This window comes from Tachyglossus aculeatus, chromosome 6 (genome assembly GCF_015852505.1).
Source record: "Tachyglossus aculeatus isolate mTacAcu1 chromosome 6, mTacAcu1.pri, whole genome shotgun sequence".
Lineage (NCBI taxonomy): Eukaryota > Metazoa > Chordata > Mammalia > Monotremata > Tachyglossidae > Tachyglossus > Tachyglossus aculeatus.
In genome coordinates, this window is record NC_052071.1 from 4773148 (window position 1) to 4798611 (window position 25464).

General features: G+C 47.8%; 1 protein-coding gene across 1 annotated transcript in view; it reads left to right on the forward strand.

Annotated features, from left to right (window-relative positions):
* MED12 (mediator complex subunit 12) overlaps positions 1–25464 on the forward strand; it is a 98269-nt gene that overhangs the window by 32269 nt on the left and 40536 nt on the right. The window contains 10 exon segments of the mRNA XM_038748411.1: positions 308–452; positions 1167–1285; positions 3061–3204; positions 3297–3460; positions 3558–3689; positions 9409–9636; positions 12397–12541; positions 17320–17440; positions 21734–21835; positions 25336–25449. Coding sequence (XP_038604339.1) covers positions 308–452; positions 1167–1285; positions 3061–3204; positions 3297–3460; positions 3558–3689; positions 9409–9636; positions 12397–12541; positions 17320–17440; positions 21734–21835; positions 25336–25449 — 1414 coding nt within the window.

Genomic DNA, 25464 nt, shown 5'->3' on the forward strand with positions numbered 1-25464 from the left:
AAATTGGAGATTGGGCCCGTGAGCCCCACATGGGACGGGGACCGCGTCCAACCCGATTTGCTTAGTACAGTGCCTGGCACATAGTAAGCGCTTAACAAATACCATCCACATTATTATTATTTTTACCTCACCTTTAAATTGGAGATTGAGCCCATGAGCCCCAAGGGGGGCAGGGATCGTGTCCGACCCGATTCGCTCCCCCCGGCGCTTACTACAGCGCTGGGCACAGAGTAAGCGCTCGCCAAATACTGTCATTATTATCGATGGTGATGATGATTGTGATTGTTTTGCGGCGGGGGGGGGGCAGGAGGAGTCGTGCAGCCACGAATGCAATCAGCGGTTGGTGGTCCTCTTCGGGGTGGGCAAGCAGCGGGACGAAGCCCGCCACGCCATCAAGAAGATCACCAAGGACATCCTCAAAGTACTCAACCGAAAGGGCACGGCCGAGACGGGTGAGCTTTCTCTGGGGTGGGCACGGCGGAGGCGAGTGGGCTTCCCCGGGGGTGGGCACGGCGGAGACGGGTGGGCTTCCCCTGGGAGCGGGCACGCAGACACGGGTGGGCTTCCCCGGGGTGGGCATGGCGGAGAGGGGTGAGATTTCTCCAGGGCGGGCACATGGAGATGGGTGAGGTTCCCCCGGGGTGGGCACGGCGGAGATGGGTGGGCTTCCCCAAGGTGGGCATGGTGGAGAGGGGTGAGATTTCTCCAGGGCGGGCACGTGGAGATGGGTGAGGTTCCCCCGGGGTGGGCACGGTGGAGGCGGGTGGGCTTCCCCAGGGGCGGGCACGTGTGAGGTTCCCCTGGGGAGGGCACGGCGGGGATGGGTGGGCTTCCCTGGGGTGGGCATGGTGGAGAGGGGTGAGATTTCTCCGGGGCGGGCACATGGAGACGGGTGAGGTTCCCCTGGGGTGGGCACGGCGGAGACGGGTGGGCTTCCCCGAGGTGGACACGGTGGAGACGGGTGGGCTTCCCCAGGGGTGGGCACGTGTGAGGTTCCCCTGGGGTGGGCACGGCGGAGATGGGTGAGGTTCGTTATCATCGATAACAATGATAATGATGGCATTTGTTAAGCGCTTACTCTGTGCCGAGCACTGTTCTAAGCGCTGGGGTGTCGGGGGGACCCCCTCACCCCCTCAGCCCCTCACCGGCCCCGCTCGGCCCCCCAGGAGGCGAGGACGGGCAGAAACGGCGGCGGAGTCGCCCGGAAGCCTTCCCCACGGCCGAGGACATCTTCTCCAAGTTCCAGCACCTGTCCCACTTCGACCAGCACCAGGTGACCGCCCAGGTAAGCCCGCCATCCCCCCAGTCCGTCCGGGGGGCCCGTTTCCCCTCCTCCGGGTCTTCCCTTTCCATCCCCCGGTTCCTTATCTTCCTCAGTTTCCCCTCCCCATCCCATCTCCCCCACCCCACCGTCTCCTCCTCCGGGTCTTCCCTTTCGGTCCCCCGGTTCCTTCTCTTCCTCAGTTTCCCCATCCCGTGGTTCTTCCTCCGAGTCTTCCCTAGGCTCCCGTCCCCCAGTTCCTTCTCTTCCTCAGTTTCCCCTCCCGGTTCCCCCACCTCCCATTTTCTCCTCCGGGTCTTCCCTTTCCATCCCTCAGTTTCTTGTCTTCCTCGGTTTCCCCTCCCCATCCCTTCGCCCCCACCCCCCATTTCTTCCTCCAGTTCCTTCTCTTCTTTTGTTTCCCCTCCCCATCCCGTCTCCCCCACCCCCGTTTCTTCCTCGGGTCTTCCTCAGGCTCCTGCCCCCCATTCCTTGTCTTCCTCAGTTTCTCCTCCCCATACCGTCTCCCCCACCCTCCCCATTTCCTCCTTTGGGTCTTCCCTTTCTGTCCCCCGGTTCCTTTTCCTCAGTTTCCCTCTCCTTTATCCCCCACCCCCATCTCCTCCTCCGGGTCTTCCCTTTCCATCCCCCAGTTTCTTGTCTTCCTTGGTTTTCCCTCCCCATCCCTCTCCCCCACCCGCCATTTCTTCCTCCGAGTCTTCCCTTTCCGTTCCCCGGTTCCTTCTCTTCCTCTGTTTCCCCATCCCATCTCCCCTGCCCCCCGTTTCCTCCTCCGGGGTCATCCCTTCTGGTCACCCCGACTCCTCTTCCTCAGTTTCCCCTCCTCATCCCATCTCCCCCACCCCCCCATTTCCCCCTTTGGATCTTCCCTTCCAGTCACCCTGGCTCCTTCCCTTGCCCAGTTTCCCCTCCCCATCCCGCCTCCCCCACCCCCATATTTACCCTTTCGGGTCTTCCCTTCTGGTCACCCCGGTTCCTTCTCTTCCTCAGTTTCCCTCTCCCATTCCCCCCACCCCCCGTTTCCTCCTCCGGGGGTCTTCCCTTCCGATCACCCCAGTTCCTTCTCTTCCTCAGTTTCCCTCTCCCGTCCCCCCCACCCCCCATCTCCTCCTCTGGGGGTCTTCCCTTCCGATCACCCCAGTTCCTTCTCTTTCTCAGTTTCCCTCTCCTGTTCCCCCCACCCCCGTCTCCTCCTCCGGGGTCTTCCCTTTCAGTCACCCCAGTTCCTTATTTTCCTCAGTTTTCCATCCCATCTCCCCACCCCCCATCCCCCCGTTGGGTCTTCCCTTTCCGTCCCCCGGTTCCTTCTCTTCCTCAGTTTCCAGCTCCCGTCCCCCCCACCCCCCCATTTCCTCCTCCGGGGTCTTCCCTTCCTGTCACCCCAGTTCCTTCTCTTCCTCAGTTTCCTGCTCCCATCCCTCCCACCCCCTGTTTCCTCCTCCGGGGTCTTCCCTTTCCGTCCCCCACTTCCTTCTCTTCCTCAGTTTCCTGCTCCCATCCCTCCCAACCCCTGTTTCCTCCTCCGGGGTCTTCCCTTCCTGTCACCCCGGTTCCTTCTCTTCCTCAGTTTCCTGCTCCCGTCCCCCCACCCCCCGTTTCCTCCTCCGGGTCTTCCCTTCCTGTCACCCCGGTTCCTTCTCTTCCTCAGTCTCCCCCTCCCGTCCCCCTCAGACTCCTCCGGGTCTTCCCTTTCCATCCTCCGGTTCCTTCCTCAGTTTCCGCTCCCGTTTCCTCCTCCGGGGACCTCCCCTCCTCGGCCTCAGTTTCCCGCCCCGCAGGTGTCGCGGAACGTCCTGGAGCAGATCACCAGCTTCGCCCTGGGCATGTCCTACCACCTGCCCCTGGTGCAGCACGTGCAGCTCATCTTCGACCTCATGGAGTACTCGCTCAGCATCAGCGGGCTCATCGACTTCGCCATCCAGGTGGGTGGGCCCGGGGCGGGCCCGGGGTGGGGGGGGGCGTCCGGGGGGGGCGGTGCCCGCCGCTGACGGGGCGCCCGCCCGCCGGGGTCCAGCTCCTCAACGAACTGAGCGTGGTGGAGGCCGAGCTGCTGCTGAAGTCGTCCGACCTGGTGGGCAGCTACACGACGGGCCTGTGCCTGTGCATCGTGGCCGTGCTCCGCCACTACCACGCCTGCCTCATCCTCAACCAGGATCAGATGGCACAGGTCTTCGAGGGGTGAGCGGGGCCGCGGGCACCGGGCGGGCCGGCGGGCGGGCACGGGGTGGGGGGGGTCCGTCGCGGCCCCGAACCCACCGCCCGCCCCCCGGCCCAGGCTCTGCGGCGTGGTGAAGCACGGCATGAACCGCTCGGACAGCTCCTCGGCCGAGCGCTGCATCCTGGCCTACCTCTACGACCTCTATACGTCCTGCAGTCACCTCCGCAGCAAGTTCGGGGAGCTCTTCAGGTAGCCGGGGGCGCTGGGGGACGCGCCCGCCGTTTGGGCGGGACCCAACCCCGTCGCGGGGTCGGGAGCGAGTTGTACTAATCGTCATCGTCATCATCAATCGTATTTATTGAGCGCTTACTATGTGCAGAGCACTGGACTAAGCGCTTGGGAAGTACAAATCGGCAACATATAGAGACCGCCCCGACCCACCAGTGGGCTCGCAGTCTGCAAGGGGGAGACAGAGAACAAAACCAAACGCACTAACAAAATAAAATAAATGGAATAGATATGTACAAATAAAATAAATAAATAGAGTAATAAATATGTACAAACATATATACAGATTATATATATACCCAACAGTGGGCTCACAGTCTAAAAGGGGGAGACAGAGAACAAAACCATACTAACAAAATAAAATAAATAGAATTGATATGTACAAATAAAATAGAGTAATAAATATGTACAAACATATATACAGATTATATATATACCCAACAGTGGGCTCACAGTCTAAAAGGGGGAGACAGAGAACAAAACCGAACATACTAACAAAATAAAATAAATAGAATAGATATGTACAAATAAAATAGAGTAATAAATATGTACAAACATATATACATATATACAGATTATATATATAATGTATATATACATTATATTTATGTATATATATACATATTTATGTATATTTTATTATGTATATTATATATATTTATGTATATATATACATTATATTTATGTTATTTACTATATGTTGTTATTTACTATATCATATTTATAGTATATTATATAATGTCTACATTTCTATGATTAATGATTAATTGTAATTATAATCATATCATTATATTATTCATATAACGAATATTTACACAACTGATGATTAATTATATTTATAATTAATTTATATTGCATTATGTTGTTTATATTATTTCTATAAAAAATAATACTTTTTACAGAAATAAAACGCGCCTCCCCCTCTAGACCGTGAGCTCATTGTGGGCCGGAACGAATCTACCGGTTCTGTTGTCCCGTACTCTCCCCCAAGCGCCTAATAGGTAGGAAGCGCTGGAACACCACCGGTTGAAGGAGAAGGGGCGTTGGGTCCCACAACGGCGGCGTTCGTTAAGCGCTTACTAGGCTCCGGGCACCGTGGGCGCGCCGACGGGGTGGGCATGTAGTGAGCGCTCCCCCACCTGCCCTCCGCCATGAGCCCTTCGAGGGGTCGGGGAATGGTAATGATAAGAACGGTGGCATTCGTTAAGCGCTCACTATGATGATGATGATGATGGCATTTGTTAAGCACTTCTCTATATGTTGCCAGCTTGTCCTTCCCAAGCGCTTAGTACAGTGCTCTGCACACAGTAAGCGCTCAATAAATACGATTGATTGATTGATAAGAACGGTGGCCTCCGTTAGCAAATTGTAACGATGAGAACGGTGGCATTCGTTAAGCGCTCACTATGATGATGATGGTGATGGCATTTGTTAAGCGCTTCTGTGAGCGCTTCTCTATATGTTGCCAGCTTGTCCTTCCCAAGCGCTTAGTACAGTGCTCTGCACACAGCGCTCAGTAAATACGATTGATTGATTGATTGATAAGAACGGTGGCCTCCGTTAGCAAATTGTAACGATAAGAACGGTGGCATTCGTTAAGCGCTCACTATGATGATGGTGGTGATGGCCTTTGTTGAGCACTTTTGTGAGCGCTTCTCTATATGTTGCCAGCTTGTCCTTCCCAAGCGCTTAGTACAGTGCTCTGCACACAGTAAGCGCTCAATAAATACAATTGGTTGATAAGAACGGTGGCCTCCGTTAGCAAATTGTAACGATAAGAACGGTGGCATTCGTTAAGCGCTCACTATGATGATGATGATGATGGCATTTGTTAAGCACTTCTCTATATGTTGCCAGCTTGTCCTTCCCAAGCGCTTAGTACAGTGCTCTGCACACAGTAAGCGCTCAATAAATACAATTGGTTGATAAGAACGGTGGCCTCCGTTAGCAAATTGTAACGATAAGAACGGTGGCATTCGTTAAGCGCTCACTATGATGATGATGATGATGGCATTTGTTAAGCACTTCTCTATATGTTGCCAGCTTGTCCTTCCCAAGCGCTTAGTACAGTGCTTTGCACACAGTAAGCGCTCAATAAATACAATTGACTGATAAGAACGGTGGCCTCCGGTAGCAAATTGTAACGATAAGAACGGTGGCATTCGTTAAGCGCTCACTATGATGATGATGATGATGGCATTTAAGCGCTTCTCTGAGCACTTCTCTATATGTTGCCAACTTGTCCTTCCCAAGCGCTTAGTACAGTGCTCTGCACACAGTAAGTGCTCAATACGATTAATTGATAAGAACGGTGGCCTCCGTTAGCAAATTGTAACGATAAGAACAGTGGCATTCGTTAAGCGCTCACTATGATGATGATGATGATGGCATTTGTTAAGCGCTTCTCTGAGCACTTCTCTATATGTTGCCAGCTTGTCCTTCCCGAGCGCGTAGTACAGTGCTCTGCACACAGTAAGCGCTCAATAAATACAATTGATTGATTGATTGATAAGAACAGTGGCCTCCGTTAGCAAATTGTAACGATAAGAACGGTGGCATTCGTTAAGCGCTCACTATGATGATGATGGTGATGGCATTTGTTAAGCACTTCTGTGAGCACTTCTCTATATTTTGCCAACTTGTCCTTCCTAAGCGCTTAGTACAGTGCTCTGCACACAGTAAGCGCTCAGTAAATACTATTGATTGATAGGAACGGTGGCCTCCGGTAGCAAATTGTGACGATAAGAACGGTGGCATTCATTAAGCGCTCACTATGATGATGATGATGATGGCATTTAAGCGCTTCTCTGAGCACTTCTCTATATGTTGCCAACTTGTCCTTCCCAAGCGCTTAGTACAGTGCTCTGCACACAGTAAGCGCTCAATAAATACGATTGATAAGAGCGGTGGCCTCCGGTAGCAAATTGTAACGATAAGAACGGTGGCATTCGTTAAGCGCTCACTATGATGATGATGGTGGTGGCATTTGTTAAGCACTTTTGTGAGCACTTCTCTGTATGTTGCCAACTTGTCCTTCCCAAGCGCTTAGTACAGTGCTCTGCACACAGTAAGCGCTCAATAAATACGATTGATTGATAAGAACGGTGGCCTCCGGTAGCAAATTGTAACGATAAGAACGGTGGCATTCGTTAAGCGCTCACTATGATGATGATGGTGATGGCATTTGTTAAGCGCTTCTCTGAGCACTTCTCTATATGTTGCCAACTTGTACTTCCCAAGCGCTTAGTACAGTGCTCTGCACACAGTAAGCGCTCAATAAATACGATTGATTATTATGTAATGATTATTATTATTACAGCACTGACTCTGTGCTTCCCAGTGTTGACTGTCAGTTCTTTTAATAATAATAATAATAATGGCATTTATTAAGCACTTACTATGTGCCAAGCACTGTTCTAAGCACCGGGGGAGGTTACAGGGTGATCAGGTTGTCCCACAGGGGGCTCACAGTTTTAATCCCCATTTCACAGATGAGGTCACTGAGGGCCATATTTATTACTCTATTTATTTATTTATTTATTTATTTATTTTACTTGTACATTTCTATCCTACTTATTTTATTTTGTTGGTATGTTTGGTTCTGTTCTCTGTCTCCCCCTTTTAGACTGTGAGCCTACTGTTGGGTAGGGACTGTCTCTATGTGATGCCAATTTGTACTTCCCAAGCGCTTAGTACAGTGCTCTGCACATAGTAAGCGCTCAATAAACACGATTGATTGATTGATTGATTGAAGTGACTTTCCCAAAGTCACCCAGCTGACAGTTGGCGGAGCCGGGATTTGAACCCGTGACCTCTGACTCCAAAGCCCGGGCTCTTTCCACTGAGCCACGCTTCTTCTGCTTGCTATGCTCCGAGCACCGTAGATGCGCCGACGGGCCCGGCACATAGTGAGCGCTCCCCGACCCGTTCCCTGCTGGGAGCCCGTCGCGGGGTCGAGGCCGCCTCCCTGAACGAATGATAATAATAATAACGGTGGTGTTCATTAAGCGCTTACTATGCTCCCAGCACCATAGATGCGCCGATGAGCTTGGCACATAGTGAGCGCTCCCCGCACTGTTCCCCACTGTGATAATGACGGATGCCATAATGATATTAACAGATACCATAACAATAATATGAACAGGCGCCATAATAAGATACCATAATAACAATATTAACAGGTACCGTAATGATAATAGCAATAATAATAATAGCAAATATAGTAATAATAATTACATTAACAGGTGCTGCAATAATAGCAGTATCAACAAATACTGTAATAATAATGATATTAACATATACCATAATAATACCAATATTAACAAATACTGCAGTAATAATGATAACAGATACCATAATAATAATATTAACAGATACCATAATAGTAGTATTAATAAATACTGCATTAATAATGATAACAGATACCATAGTAATAATGATCATAATAATATTAACAGATACCATAATAATGTTAAGGTACCGTAATATTAATAATGTTAGCAGATACCATAAGAATAATAAGAATAATAATAATAGCAGATACCGTAATAATAATATTAACAGATACCATAATAATAATAATATTAACAGATACCGTAATGATAACAATAGCAAATGCTGTAATCGTAATAACATTAACAGGCACCATAATAATAGTAATATTAGCAGATACCGTAATATGGCAATATTAACAGATACCATAATATTAGCAGATATCGTAATTATAACAATAGCAAATGCTGTAGTCATAATAACATTAGCAGGTACCATAATAATAGTAGTAATATTAACAGCTACCGTGATAATAATGACAACAACAGATACCGTAATAGTCATATCAACAGATATCGTAATGATAGTAATGTTAGCAGATATCGAAATAATGGTAATATGAACAGATACCATAATGATAACAATAGCAAATGCTGTAGTCATAATAACATTAACAGGTACCGTAATAATAGTAATATTAACAGCTACTGCGATAATAATGACAACTACAGCTACCGTAATAGTCATATTAACAGATACCGTAATGATAGAAATATTAGCAGATACCGTAATAATGGTGATATTAGCAGTTACCGTAATAATGGTAATATTAACAGATACCGTAACGATAACAGTAGCAAATGCTGTGATCACAATAACATTAACAGACACTGTAATAATAGTAGTAATATTAACAACTGCCGTGATAATAATGACAACAACAGAAACCGTAATAGTCATATTAACAGATACAGTAATGATAGTAATATTAGCAGATACCATAATAACGGTAATATTGATAGATACCGTAACGATAACAGTAGCAAATGCTGTAATCACAATAACATTAACAGACACTGTAATAATAGTAGTAATATTAGCAGCTACCACGATAATAATAACGACGACAACAGATACCGTAATAGTCATGTTAACAGATACCGTTAACGATAGCAATATTAGCAGATACCGTAATAATGGTAATATTAGCAGATAACATAATAGTCATATTAACAGATACCATAATGATAGTAATATTAGCAGATACCGTAATAATGGTAATACTGGCAGATACCGTAATGATGGTAATATTAACAGATACCGTAATGCTAACAGTAGCCAACGCTGTAATCGTAATAACGTGCCGTAAAGATATTAACGCCGCCGTTCTGACGGTCGCTTCCGCCAGCGACTTCTGCTCCAAGGTGAAGAACACGATCTACTGCAACGTGGAGCCGTCGGAGTCGAACATGCGCTGGGCGCCCGAGTTCATGATCGACACCCTGGAGAACCCGGCGGCGCACACCTTCACCTACACGGGCCTGGGCAAGAGCCTCACCGACAACCCCGCCAACCGCTACAGCTTCGTCTGCAACGCCCTCATGCACGTCTGCGTCGGCCACCACGACCCCGACCGGTAGGGGCGCCCCCGGCCCCTCCTCCTCTGCCTCGGTTTCCCCTCCCCCCTTCCCCCCCTCCGGGTCTTCCCTTTCCGTCCCCCGGCTCCTCGTCTTCCTCCGCTTCCCCTCCCCATCCCGTCTCCTCCCTCGGGTCTTCCCTCTCCGTCCCCCGGTTCCTTCTTTTCCTCGGTTTCCCCTCCCTGTCCCGTCTCTGCCCTCCTGGTTTCCTCTCATCTCCTTCTCTTCCTCAGTTCACCCCGCCAGTCCTGTCTCCTTCACCCCCGTCTCTTCCTCCGGGTCTTCCCTAGGCGCCCGTCCCCCAATTCCTTCTCTTCCTCGGTTTCCGCGCCCCATACCATCCCGTCTCCTCCTCCGGGTCTTCCCTTTACATTTTCCAGTTCCTTCTCTTCCTCAGTTTCCCCTCCGTACCCCATCTCCTCCACCCCCCTTTTCCTCCTCGGGGTCTTCCCTTTCCTTCTCCTGGTTCCTCGTCTTCCTGTTTCCGCTCCCCATCTCATCTGCCCCACCCCCCGTCTCCTCCTCCGGGTCTTCCCTTTCCGCCCTCCCGTTCCTTCTCTTCCTCAGTTTCCCCTCCCTATCCCGTCTCCTCCACCCCGCTTTTCCTCCTCGGGGTCTTCCCTTTCCGTCCCCCGGTTCCTCGTCTTCCTCAGTTTCACCTCCCCATCCCGTCTCCTCCACCCTCCATTTCCTCCTCGGGATCTTCCCTGTCCCTCCCCCGGTTCCTTCTTTTCCTCGGTTTCCCCTCCCCATCCTGTCTCTGCCCTCCCAGTTTCCTCTCCTTTCCTTCTCTTCCTCCGTTTCCCCTCCCCGTCGTGTCTCCCCCACCCCCCGTTTCTTTCTCCGGATCTTCCCTCTCCACCCCCAGGCTCCCGTCCTCCGGTCCTTTGCTTTCTCAGTTTCCCCTCCCCATCCCGCCCCCCCGCCTCCCCCCCCAGTTTCCTTTCTTTCCCTTCCTCAGTTTCCCCTCCCTATCCCCCCGCCATTTCCTTTCCTTCTCTTCCTCAGTTTCCCCTCCCATCCCATCTTCCTTCACCCCAATTTCGTCTCCCGTCGCCCCAGTTTCCTCTCCCTTCCTTCTCTTCCTCAGTTTCCCCTCCCCATCCTGTCTTCCGTCTCCACCCATGGTTCCCTCCCTTCAGTTCCTTCTCTTCCTCAGTTTCCCCTCCCCATCCCATCTCCCCTCCGCTCGCCCACCAGTCTCCTCTCCTTTCCTTTTCTTCTTCAGTTTCCCCTCCCCAGTTTCCTCTCCTCTCCCCGTCTTCCCTCTCCACCCCCAGGTTCCACTCCCCTGATCCTTTCTCTTCCTCAGTTTCCCCTCCCTATCCCCCCCCCCCCCAGTTTCCTCTCCTTTCCCAGGCTTCCCTCCCCTTCAGTAGAGAAGCAGGGTGGCTCAGCGGCAAGGAGTCCGAGGATGTGGGTTCTAATCCTGATTCCTCCACTTGTCAGCTGTGTGACGTTGGGCAAGTCGCCTAGCTTCTCTGTGCCTCAGTTACCTCATCTGGAAAATGGGGATGGAGACCGTGAGCCCCACGGGGGACAGCCTGATCACCTTCTATCTCCCCCAGCTCTTAGAACAGAGCTTGGTACATAGTAAGCGCTTAACGAATACCATCCTTATTGTTATTACTATTGGAAAGAGCCCGGGCTTGGGAGTCAGAGGCCATGGGTTCTAATCCCGGCCCCGCCACCTGTCTGCTGGGTGACCTGGGGCTGGTCACTTCACTTCTCTGGGCCTCAGTTCCCTCCTCTGTCAAATGGGGGTGGAGTCCGTGAGCCCCACGGGGGACAACCTGATGACCTTGTATCCCCCACAGCGCTTAATACAGTGCCTGGCACATAGTAAGCTGTTAAAACGGGGGTGGAGACTGTGAACCCCACGGGGGACACCCTGATGACCTTGTATCCCCCCCAGCGCTTAATACAGTGCCCGGCACGTAGTAAGCTCTTAAAACGGGGGTGGAGACTGTGAACCCCATGGGGGACACCCTGATGACCTTGTATCCCCCCCAGCGCTTAATACAGTGCCCGGCACGTAGTAAGCTCTTAAAACGGGGGTGGAGACTGTGAACCCCACGGGGGACATCCTGATGACCTTGTATCCCCCCAGCGCTTAATACAGTGCCCGGCACATAGTAAGCTCTTAAAAAAGGGATGGGGACTGTGAGCCCCACAGGGACACCCTGATGACCTTGTATCCCCCCAGCGCTTAATACAGTGCCCGGCACATAGTAAGCTCTTAAAAAAGGGATGGAAACCCACGGGGGACAACCTGATGACCTTCTATCCTTAGTACAGTGCTCTGCACACAGTAAGGGCTCAATAAATACGATTGATTGATTCTATCCCCCCGCAGCGCTTAGAACAGTGCCGGGCACATAATAAGCGCTTAACGAATACCACCATTTTTACGATTATTCATTCATTCACCCTTAACGAATACCACCATTATTATTATCACTCATTCAGTCGTACTGATTGAGCGCTTCCCGTGTGCAGAGCACTGTACTGAGCGCTTGGCAGGTACAGATTGGCAACGTAGAGAGACTGTCCCCCCAGCGGGCTCCCGGTCTAGAACAACTAGTCCGAGGTCTCCCCCCTGCCTCAGTTTCCCCTCCCCGTTTCCTTTCCTACTGTTTGCTCTCCCCCGGCGCCATCCCTCCGCCCGGACGTCTGGGCGGGCACCGGGCGGGCACGCCGGGCGGGGGGTGGTCCCGGAGGCCTGAGCCCCCCCTCCCCGCCGCCCCCCCCCACCCCAGGGTGAACGACATCGCCATCCTGTGCGCCGAGCTGACGGGCTACTGCAAGTCTCTGAGCGCCGAGTGGCTGGGCGTCCTCAAAGCTCTCTGCTGCTCCTCCAACAACGGCACCTGCGGCTTCAACGACCTGCTGTGCAACGTGGACGTGAGCGGGGGAGCCGCGCCCCGGGGGGCGGGGGGCGCCCGGGGAGACCCCCCCCCTCGACCAAAATGAGCATCGGAAGCACGGTATTTGTGAAGTATCTCCTCCAGCGCTTAGTACAGTGCCCCGGCACGTAGCTAGCGCCTCACAAATACCGTCATCATGAGTATTTTCACCATTAGGCACATAGGAAGCGCTTCACACAGACCATCATCGTTATTATTTTCACTAGTATCTCCTCCAGCACTTAGTACAGTGCCCCGGCACGTAGCAGTCGCCTCACAAATACCGTCATCATGAGTATTTTCAGCATCAGGCACATAGTAAGTGCTTCACACATACCATCATCCCTATTATTTTCACTAGTATCTCCTCCAGCGCTTAGTACAGTGCCCCGGCACGTAGCTAGCGCCTCACAAATACCGTCATCATTAGTATTTTCACCATTAGGCACATAGTAAGCGCTTCACACCTACCATCATTGTTATTATTTTCACTAGTATCTCACACAGCACTTAACAAATTAACAAATACCATCATTATGATTATTATCATTATTATCTCCCCCAGCGCTTAGTACAGTGCCCCAGCACGTAGCAGTCGCCTCACAAATACCCTCATCATTAGTATTTTCACCGTTAGGCACATAGTAAGAGCTTCACACATACCATCATCGTTATAATTTTCACTAGTATCTCCTCCAGCGCCTAGTACAGTGCCCCGGCACGTAGCTAGCACCTCACAAATACCGTCATCATTAGTAATTTCACCGTTAGGCACATAGTAAGCGCTTCACACATGCCATCATCGTTATTATTTTCACTAGTATCTCCTCCAGCGCCTAGTACAGTGCCCCGGCACGTAGCTAGCACCTCACAAATACCGTCATCATTAGTAATTTCACCGTTAGGCACATAGTAAGCGCTTCACACATGCCATCATCGTTATTATTTTCAGTAGTATCTCCTCCAGCGCTTAGTACAGTGCCCTGGCACATAGCAATCGCCTCACAAATACCGTCATCATTAGTATTTTCACCATTAGGCACATAGGAAGCGCTTCACACATACCATCATCGTTATTATTTTCACTAGTATCTCCTCCAGCGCTTAGTACAGTGCCCCGGCACGTAGCTAGTGCCTCACAAATACCGTCATCGTTAGTATTTTCACCGTTAGGCACATAGGAAGCGCTTCACACATACCATCATCGTTATTATTTTCACTAGTATCTCCTCCAGCGCTTAGTACAGTGCCCCGGCACGTAGCTAGTGCCTCACAAATACCGTCATCATTAGTATTTTCACCGTTAGGCACATAGGAAGCACTTCACACATACCATCATCGTTATTATTTTCACTAGTATCTCCTCCAGCGCTTAGTACAGTGCCCCGGCACGTAGGTAGTGCCTCACAAATACCGTCATCATTAGTATTTTCACCATTAGGCACATAGTAAGCGCTTCACACATACCATTATCATTATTATTTTCACTATTATCTCACACAGCGTTTAACAAATTAACAAATACTATCATTATGATTATTATCATTATTATCGCCTTTCATTAGTATCTCCCCCAGCACTTCGAACAGTGCCCGGCACGTAGTAAGCGATTAACAAATACCATCATTTTGATTATTATCATTATTATCTCCCCCAGCGCTTAGTACAGTGCCCCGGCATGTAGCAGTTGCCTCACAAATACCATCATCATTAGTATTTTCATCATTAGGCACATAGTAAGCGCTTCACACATACCATCATCGTTATTATTTTCACTAGTATCTCCTCCAGCGCTACGAACAGTGCCCGGCACATAGCTAGCGCCTCACAAATACCATCATCATTAGTATTTTCACCGTTAGGCACATAGTAAGCGCTTCACACATACCATCATCGTTATTATTTTCATTATTATTTTCATTATTTTCATTATCTCCCCCAGTGCTTTGAACAGTGCCCGGCACGTAGCAGGCGCCTCACAAATACCATCGTTATGATTATTATCATTATTATCTATGGTATTATTATTATGATTATAATTATCTATGGTATTATCATCATTAGTATTTTCCCCATTAGGCACATAGTAAGCGCTTCACACATACCATCATCGTTATTATTTTCACTGTTATCTCCTCCAGCGCATCAAACAGTGCCCGGCACGTAGTAATCGCCTCACAAATACCATCATCATTAGTATTTTCACTATTAGGCACATAGTAAGCGCTTCACACATACCATCATCGTTATTGTTTTCACTAGTATCTCCACCAGCGCTTCGAACAGTGCCCGGCACGTAGCAAGCGCCTCACAAATACCATCGTTATGATTATTATCATTATTATCTATAGTAGTAGTAGTATTATTATCTATGGTATCATCATCATTAGTATTTTCACCATTAGGCACATAGTAAGCACTTCACACATACCATTATCATTATTATTTTCACTAGTATCTCCTCCAGCGCTTAGTACAGTGCCCCAGCGCGTAGCTAGTGCCTCACAAATACCGTCATCATTGGTATTTTCACCGTTAGGCACATAGTAAGCGCTTCACACATACCATCATCGTCATTATTTTCACTATTATCTCCCCCAGCGCTTCAAACAGTCCCCGACATATAGTAAGCACTTAACAAATGCCATCATTATGATTTACTATCATTAATTATCTCCCCCAGTGCTTAGTACAGTGCCCCAACACATAGCAGCCGCTTCACAAATACCATCACCATTAGTATTTTCACTATTAGGCACATAGTAAGTGCTTCACACATACCGTCATCGTTATTATTTTCACTATAATCTCCCCCAGCGCTTCGAACAGTGCCTCGCACGTAGTAAGCGATTAATAAATACCATCATTATGATTATTATCATTATTATCTCCCCCAATGCTTAGTACAGTGTCCCGGCACGTAGCTAGCGCCTCACAAATACCATCATCATTAGTATTTTCACAATTAGGCACATAGTAAGCGCTCAACAAATGCCATCATCATTATTATTATCATTATTATCCCTCCCAGTGCTTAGTGCAGTGTCAGGCACATAGTAAGCGCTCAACAAATGAAATGCTGCCATCATTATTATTATCATTATTATCCCTCCAAGTGCTTAGTGCAGTGTCCGGCACATAGTAAGCGCTCAACAAATGCCACCATCATTATTATTTTCATTATCATCCCTCCCAGTGCTTAGTGCAGTGTCCGGCACATAGTAAGCGCTCAACAAGTACCATCATCATTATTATTATCATTATTATCCCTCACAGTGCTTAGTGCAGTGTCTGGCACATAGTAAGCGCTCAACAAATACCATCATCAATATTATTATCATTATTATCCCTCCCAGTGCTTAGTGCAGTGTCCAGCACATCATAAGCGCTTAACAAATACCATTATCATTACTATTATCCCTCCAAGCGCTTAGTGCAGTGTCTGGCACATAGTAAGCGCTCAGCAAATACCATCATCGTTATTATTATCATTATTATCCCTCCAAGTGCTTAGTGCAGTGTCCGGCACATAGTAAGCGCTCAACAAATACCGCCATCGTTATTATTATCATTATTATCCCTCTCAGTGCTTAGTGCAGTGTCAGGCACATAGTAAGCGCTCAACAAATACCATCATCGTTATTATTATCATTATTATCCCTCCCGGTGCTTAGTGCAGTGTCCGGCACATAGTAAGCGCTCAGCAAATACCGTTATCATTATTATTATCATTATTATCCCTCCCAGTGCTTAGTGCAGTGTCCGGCACATAGTAAGCGCTCAACAAGTACCATCATCATTATTATTATCATTATTATCCCTCACAGTGCTTAGTGCAGTGTCTGGCACATAGTAAGCGCTCAACAAATACCATCATCAATATTATTATCATTATTATCCCTCCCAGTGCTTAGTGCAGTGTCCAGCACATCATAAGCGCTTAACAAATACCATTATCATTACTATTATCCCTCCAAGCGCTTAGTGCAGTGTCCGGCACATAGTAAGTGCTCAGCAAATACCATCATCATTATTATTATCATTATTATCCCTCCAAGTGCTTAGTGCAGTGTCCGGCACATAGTAAGCGCTCAACAAATACCGCCATCGTTATTATTATCATTATTATCCCTCTCAGTGCTTAGTGCAGTGTCAGGCACATAGTAAGCGCTCAACAAATACCATCATCGTTATTATTATCATTATTATCCCTCCCGGTGCTTAGTGCAGTGTCCGGCACATAGTAAGCGCTCAGCAAATACCGTTATCATTATTATTATCATTATTATCCCTCCCAGTGCTTAGTGCAGTGTCTGGCACATAGTAAGCGCTCAACAAATACCATTATTATTATCATTATCATCCCTCCAAGCGCTTAGTGCAGTGTCCAAGCGCTTAACAGATACCGTCATTGTCATTGTTATTATCTACCCCAGCGCTTAGTCCAGTGCCTGGCACATAGTAAGCGCTTGATAAATGGAGGAAAAATCCCCAATAATCTAATGTTCAGTGCTTCCCGGGGGGCCGTTGGCAGCGTGAAAGGGCTCGGGCGTCAGAGGTCATGGGTTCGAATCCCGGCCCCCGCCACCGGTCCGCCGTGTGGCCTGGGGCAAGCCGCCCCGCTTCTCCGTGCCTCAGTTGCCTCATCCGTCAGGTGGGGAGGAAGAGCGCGGCAACATCGGGGGCCAACCCGGTGACCCCCAGCGCTTGGGACGGCGCTCAGCACATAGGAAGCGCTTAATGAGTACCACCGTTCGTGCCTTCATTCGCGCCCAGGTGAGCGACCTCTCGTTCCACGATTCGCTGGCGACCTTCGTGGCCATCCTCATCGCCCGGCAGTGCCTGCTCCTGGAGGATTTGATCCGCTGCGCCGCCATCCCCTCTCTACTGAACGCCGGTGAGGCCCGCCGCCCCCTCGCCTCCCCCTTCCACAGCCAAGCCCATCATAATAATCAAAAATAATAATAATAATAATAATAATGGCATTTATTAAGCGCTTACTATGTGCAAAGCACTGTTCTGAGCTCCGGGGAGGTTACAATAATAATAATGACGGCATTTGTTAAGCGCTTACTATGTGCAAAGCACTGTTCTAAGCTCTGGGGAGGTCACGGTAATAATAATAATAATAATAATAATAATAATGGCATTTGTTGAGCACTTACTATATGCACAGCACTGTTCTGAGCGCTGAGGAGGTTACCATAATAATAATGATGGCATTTGTTAAGCGCTTACTATGTGCAAAGCACTGTTCTAAGCACTGGGGAGGTCACAGTAATAATAATAATAATAATGATGGCATTTGTTAAGCGCTTACTATATGCACAGCGCTGTTCCGAGCGCTGGGGAGGTTGCCATAGTAATAATAATAATGATGGCATTTGTTAAGCGCTTACTATGTGCAAAGCACTGTTCTAAGCTCTGGGGAGGTCACAATAATAATAATAATAATAATAATAATGGCATTTGTTAAGCGCTTACTATGTGCAAAGCACTGTTCTGGGCGCCGGGGAGGTTACAATAATAATAATGATGGCATTTGTTAAGCACTTACTATGTGCAAAGCACTGTTCTAAGCTCTGGGGAGGTCACAGTAATAATAATAATAATAATAATAATGGTATTTGTCAAGCGCTTACTATATGCACAGCACTGTTCTGAGCGCTGGGGAGGTTACCATAATAATAATGATGGCATTTGTTAAGCGCTTACTATGTGCAAAGCACTGTTCTAAGCACTGGGGAGGTCACAGTAATGATAATAATAATAATGGCATTTGTTAAGCGCTTAGTATATGCAAAGCACTGTTCTGAGCGCTGGGGAGGTTACAATAATAATAATGATGGCATTTGTTAAGCGCTTACTATGTGCAAAGCATTGTTCTAAGTGCTGGGGAGGTTACAATAATAATAGTAATAATAATAATGATGGCATTTATTAAGCGCTTACTATATGCACAGCACTGTTCTGAGCGCTGGGGAGGTTACAATAATAGTAATGATGGCATTTGTTAAGCGCTTACTTTGTGCAAAGCACTGTTCTAAGCTCTGGGGAGGTCACAATAATAATAATAATAATAATGGCAGTTGTTAAGCGCTTACTATATGCACAGCACTGTTCTGAGCGCTGGGGAGGTTACAATAATAATAATGATGGCATTTGTTAAGCGCTTACTATGTGCAAAGCACTGTTCTATGCTCTGGGGAGGTCACAGTAATAATAATAATAATAATGGCATTTGTTAAGTGCTTAGTATATGCAAAGCACTGTTCTGAGTGCTGGGGAGGTTACAATAATAATAATGATGGCATTTGTTAAGCGCTTACTATGTGCAAAGCACTGTTCTAAGCTCTGGGGAGGTCACAGTAGTAATAATAATAATAATAATGGTATTTGTCAAGCGCTTACTATATGCACAGCACTGTTCTGAGCGCTGAGGAGGTTACAATAATAATAATGATGGCATTTGTTAAGCGCTTACGATGTACAAAGCACTGTTCTAAGCGCTGGGGAGGTTACAATAATAATAATAATAATAATAATGATGGCATTTGTTAAGCGCTTACTACATGCAAAGCACTGTTCCGAGCACTGGGGAGGTTACCGTAATAACAATAATAATGATGGCATTTGTTAAGCGCTTACCTTGTGCAAAGCACTGTTCCGAGCGCTGGGGAGGTTACCGTAATAATAATAATAATGATGGCATTTGTTAAGCGCTTACTATGTGCAAAGCACTGTTCTTAGCGCTGGGGAGGTTACAGTAAAAATAGTAATAATGATGGCATTTGTTAAGCACTTACTATGTGCAAAGCACTGTTCCAAGCACTGGGGAGATTACAATAATAATAATGATGGCATTTGTTAAGCGCTTACTATGTGCAAAGCACTGTTCTAAGCGCTGGGGAGGTTACAGTAAAAGTAATAATAATGATGGCATTTGTTAAGCGCTTAACTTTGGGCAGGTCACTTCACTTCTCTGGACCTCAGTTTCCTCATCTGGAAAACGGGGGTGAAGACCGGAAGCCCCACATGGAACAACCTGATCACCTTGTATCTCCCCCAGCGCTTAGAACAGTGCTTGACACATAGTAAGCGCTTAATAAATACCATTATTATTATTATCATCATTCAGCACTTAGAACGGTACTTGGCCCATAGTAAGCGCATACAAATACCATTATTATTATTATTATTATTATTATTATTGTTGTTGTTGTTTACTGCTTAGAACAGTGCTTTGCACATAGTAAGTGCTTAACAAATATTATTTTATTATTAATAATAGCATTCAGTGCTTAGAACAGTGCTTGACACATAGTAAGTGCTTAACAAATACCATTATTATTATTATCATTCAGCGCTTAGAACAGTGCTTGGCACATAGCACTTAACAAATACCATTATTATTATTATTATCATTCAGCACCTAGAACAGTGCTTGGCACATAGTAAGCGCTTAACAAATATCATTATTATTATTAACATCATTCAGTGTTCAGAACAGTGCTTGGCACATAGTAAGTGCTTAACAAATACCATTATTATTATTATTATTATCATCATTCAGTGCTTAGAACAGTGCTTGGCACATTGTAAGCGCTTAACAAATACCATTATTATTATTATCATTCAATGCTTAGGACAGTGCTTGGCACATCGTAAGCGCTTAACAAATACTATTTTTATTATCATTCAACGCTTAGAACAATGCTTGGCACATCGTAAGTGCTTAACAAATACCATTATTATTATTATCATTCAATGCTTAGGACAGTGCTTGGCACATCGTAAGCGCTTAACAAATACTATTTTTATTATTCAATGCTTAGAACAGTGCTTGGCACATAGTATGTGCTTAACAAATACTGTTATTATCATTCAGCGCTTAGAACAGTGCTTGGCACATTGTAAGCACTTAACAAATACTATTATTATTATCATTCAGCACTTAGAACAGTGCTTGGCAAATAGTAAGCACTTAACAAATACTATTATTATTATCATTCAGTGCTTAGAACAGTGCTTGGCGCATCGTAAGCGCTTAACAAATACTATTATTATTATTATCATTCAGCGCTTAGAACAGTGGTTGGCACATACTAAGCACTTAAATACTATTTTTATTATTATCATTCAGTGCTTAGAACAGTGCTTGGCACATTGTAAGCGCTTACCAAATACCGTTATTATTATTATCATTCAGCGCTTAGAACAATGCTTGGCACATTGTAAGCGCTTAACAAATATTATTATTATTATCATTCAGCGCTTAGAACAGTGCTTGGCACATTGTAAGCGCTTAACAAATACCATTATTATTACTATCATTCAGCGCTTAGAACAGTGCTTGGCACATACTAAGCGCTTAAATACCATTATTATTATTCTCATTCAGCGCTTAGGACACTGCTTGGCACATTGTAAGCGCTTAACAAATACTATTTTTAATATTATCATTCAGCGCTTAGAACAGTGCTTTGCACATACTAAGCGCTTAACAAATACCATTATTATTATTCTCATTCAGCGCTTAGAACAGTGCTTGGCACATTGTAAGCGCTTAACAGATACTATTATTATTATTTTCATTCAGTCAGTGCTTAGAACAGTGCTTGGCACATTGTAAGCGCTTAACAAACACCATTGTTATTATTATCATTCAGCGCATAGAACAGTGCTTGGCACATACTAAGCGCTTAAATACTATTTTTATTATTATCATTCAGCGCTTAGAACAGTGCTTGGCACATTGTAAGCGCCTAACAAATACTATTATTATTATTATTATTATCATTCAGCGCTTAGAGCAATGCTTGGCACATACTAAGCGCTTAGCAAATACCATCGTTATTATTATTATTACTATTATTATTCTAATCCCGGCCCTCCCCCCAGCCTGCCGTTGGGCCTTGGGCCGGCCCCTCGGCTCCTCCGTGCCTCGGTTTCCTCGTCTGCCAACTGGGGACGAAGCCCGTGGGGCGGGGGCCGTGCCCGGCCCGACTTGCTTGCGTCCACCCCGGCGCTTAGTCCGGTGCCCGGCCCCTATGGAGCGCCTAACGGGGGCCGAACTGTGCCCTCCCGAGCGCCGTGCCCGCAGTAGGCGCTCAGTAAAGACGCCGGGACGGGCGAGGGAGCGGCGGTTGGGTGACGGGCGCGCCCCATCTGTGCCCCCCGCCCCGGGCAGCCTGCAGCGAGCAGGATTCGGAGCCGGGAGCCCGCCTCACCTGCCGCATCCTGCTTCACCTCTTCAAGACCCCCCAGCTGAACCCCTGCCAGCCCGACTGCAGTAAGTCACCCCTCGAACTCGCGCCCGCCCGGGACCACCCCCTGCCCCCGCCCCGGAGACGAGACTCCGCTCAGAGCAGTGCTTTGCACATAGTCGGCGCTTAACAGATACCACCGTCATCGTTTAATTTAATTAATTTAGTCGTTTCAATCACCCGGGACCGCCCCCTCGGAGACGAGACTCCGCTCAGAACAGTGCTGTGCACATAGTTGGCGCTTAACTGATACCGTCATCATCATTTAATTAATTTAATCATTTAAATCAACCGGGACCGCCCCCTTCCCTCCAAGAGAGGAGACTCCGCTCAGAACAGTGCTTTGCACATAGTCGGTGCTTAACTGATACCATCATCATCATTTAATTTAATTAATTTAATCATTTAAATCACCCAAGACCGCCCTCTTCCCCCCCGGAGACGAGACCCCGTTCAGAACAGTGCTTTGCACATAGTTGGCGCTTAACAGATACCACCATCATCATTGAATTTAATTAATTTCATCATTTAAATCAACCGGTACAGCCCCCTTCCCCCCCGGAGACGAGACTCCACTCAGAACAGTGCTTTGCACATAGTCGGCGCTTACCAAATACCACCATCATCATTGAATTTAATTAATTTCATCATTTCAATCACCCGGGACCGCCCCCTTCCCCCCCGGAGACGAGACTGCGCTCAGAGCAGTGCTTTGCACATAGTCGGCGCTTAACAGATACCACCATCATCATTTAATTTAATTAATTTAATCGTTTCAATCACACGGGACCGCCCTCCCGGAGACGAGACTCCGCTCAGAACAGTGCTTTGCACATAGTCGGTGCTTAACAGATACCACCATCATCATTTAATTTAATTAATTTAATCAACTGGGACAGCCCCCTGAGACTCCGCTCAGAGCAGTGCTTTGCACACAGTCGGCGCTTAACAGATACCACCATCATCATTTAATTTAATTAATTTAATCGTTTCAATCACCCGGGACCGCCCCCTCAGAACAGTGCTGTGCACATAGTTGGCGCTTAACAGATACCACCATCATCATTTAATTAATTTAATCATTTAAATCAACCGGGACAGCCTCCTGAGACTCCGCTTAGAACAGTGCTTTGCACATAGTCGGCGCTTAGCAGATACCATCATCATCATTTAATTTAATTAATTTAATCATTTAAATCAACCGGGACGGCCCCCTGCCCCCCCCAGAGACGAGACTCCGCTCAGAACAGTGCTTTGCACATAGTCGGTGTTTAACAGATACCATCATCATGTTTAATTCAACTTAATTTAATCATTTAGATCACCCGGGACCGCCCCCTGCCCCCCGGAGACGAGACACAGCTTACAACAGTGCTTTGCACATAGTTGGCGCTTAACAGATCCCATCATCATCACTTAATTTAATTTAATCAGTTAAATCACCATCATTCTTTCATTCAGTTGTATTTATAATAATGATATAGCTCTCTTCCTCCCTTCAAAGCCCTACTGAGAGCTCACCTCCTCCAGGAGGCCTTCCCAGACTGAGCCCCCTTTTTCCTCTCCTCCTCCCCATCCCCCCGGGCCCTACCTCCTTCCCCTCCCCACAGCACCTGTATATAAGTCGGCCCAGATTTATTACTCTATTTATTGTACTTGTCCATATTGACTATTCCATTTATTGTGCTAACGACGGGCATCTAGCTTTAATTCTAATTATCCTGACGACTTGCCGCCCGTCCACGTGTTTTGTTTTGTTGTCCATCTCCCCCTTCTAGACTGTGAGCCCGTCGTCGGGTAGGGACCGTCTCTCGATGTTGCCGACTTGTCCTTCCCAAGCGCTTAGTACAGTGCTCTGCACACTGTTAGCGCTCAATAAATACGAATGAATGAATGAATTAAGCGCTAACTATGTGCGAAGCCCTGTCTAAGAGCTGGGGGGGATACAAGGTGATCAGGTTGTCCTCCGTGGGGCTCACGGTCTTCATCCCCATTTTCCAGATGAGGTCACTGAGGCCCAGAGAAGTGAAGTGGCTCGCCCAACGTCACACAGCCGACAAGTGGCGGAGCCGGGATTCGAACCCGTGACCTCTGACTCCCAAGCCCGCGCTCTTTCCACTGAGCCGCGCTGCTTCTCTAATGCTTGCTGTGTGCAGAGCACTGGACTAAGCGCTTGGAAAGTACAGTTTGGCAAGACAAGACAAGAACAGGCTCAGCGGCAAGAGCCTGGGCTTGGGAGGGCGAGGACGTGGGTTCTAATCCTGCCTCCGCTGTTTGTCTCTGCTGGGTGACCTTGGGCAAGCTGCTTCGCTTCTCTGGGCCTCAGTTCCCTCATCTGGAAAATGGGGATGGAGACCGCGAGCCCCGTGGGACAACCTGATCACCTTGTAACCTCCCCAGCACTTAGAACAGTGCTTGGCACATAGTAAGCGCTTAAGAAATACCATAATAAAAATAATAATTATTCATTCGGGCTTGGGAGTCAGAGGTCTTGGGTTCTAATCCCCGCTCCGCCACTTGTCAGCTGTGTGACTTTGGGCGAGTCACTTCACTTCTCTAGGCCTCAGTGACCTCATCTGAAAAATGGGCATGGAGACCCTGAGCCCCACGGGGGACAACCTGATCACCTTGGATCTCCCCCAGCGCTTAGAACAGTGCTTGGCACATAGTAAGCGCTTAAGAAATACCATAATAAAAATAATTGTTATTATTCATTTGGGCTTGGGAGTCGGAGGTCTTGGGTTCTAATCCCCGCTCCGCCGCTTGTCAGCTGGGTGACTTTGGGCGAGTCACTTCACTTCTGTGGGCCTCAGTTCCCCCATCTGAAAAGTGGGCATGGAGACCCTGAGCCCCACGGGGGACAACCTGATCACCTTGTAACCTCCCCAGCGCTTAGAACAGTGCTTGGCACATAGTAAGCGCTTAAGAAATACCATAATAAAAATAATTGTTATTATTCATTAGGGCTTGGGAGTCGGAGGTCTTGGGTTCTAATCCCTGCTCCGCCGCTTGTCAGCTGGGTGACTTTGGGCAAGTCACTTCACTTCTGTGGGCCTCAGTTCCCCCATCTGCAAAATGGGGATGGAGACCGTGAACCCCTCGGGGGACAACGTGATCACCTTGGATCTCCCCCAGCGCTTAGAACAGTGCTTGGCACATAGTAAGCGCTTAAGAAATACCGTAATAGAAATTATTATTCATTCGGGCTTGGGAGTCGGAGGTCTTGGGTTCTAATCCCAGCTCCGCCGCTTGTCCGCTGGGTGACCTTGGGCGAGCCGCTTCACTTCTCTGAGCCTCAGTCTGTCAAACGGGGACGAAGCCCGGGAGCCCCACGGGACCGTCTCTATATGTTGCCGACTTGTACTTCCCAAGCACTTAGTCCAGTGCTCTGCACACAGTAAGCGCTCAGTAAATACGATTGATTGATTGATCGATCGCCTTGTACCCCCCCCAGCGCTTAGAACAGTGCTTCGCACGTAGTAAGCGCCTGACAGATGCCGTCCCGATTATCGTTAATTCTTATTAGACAAGCCGGCCGTGGGCATCCGCTCTTCCTGCGACCGTCACCTGCTCGCGGCCTCGCAGAATCGCATCGTGGACGGGGCCGTCTTCGCCGTGCTCAAGGCCGTCTTTGTGCTGGGTAGGCGGCGGGGGG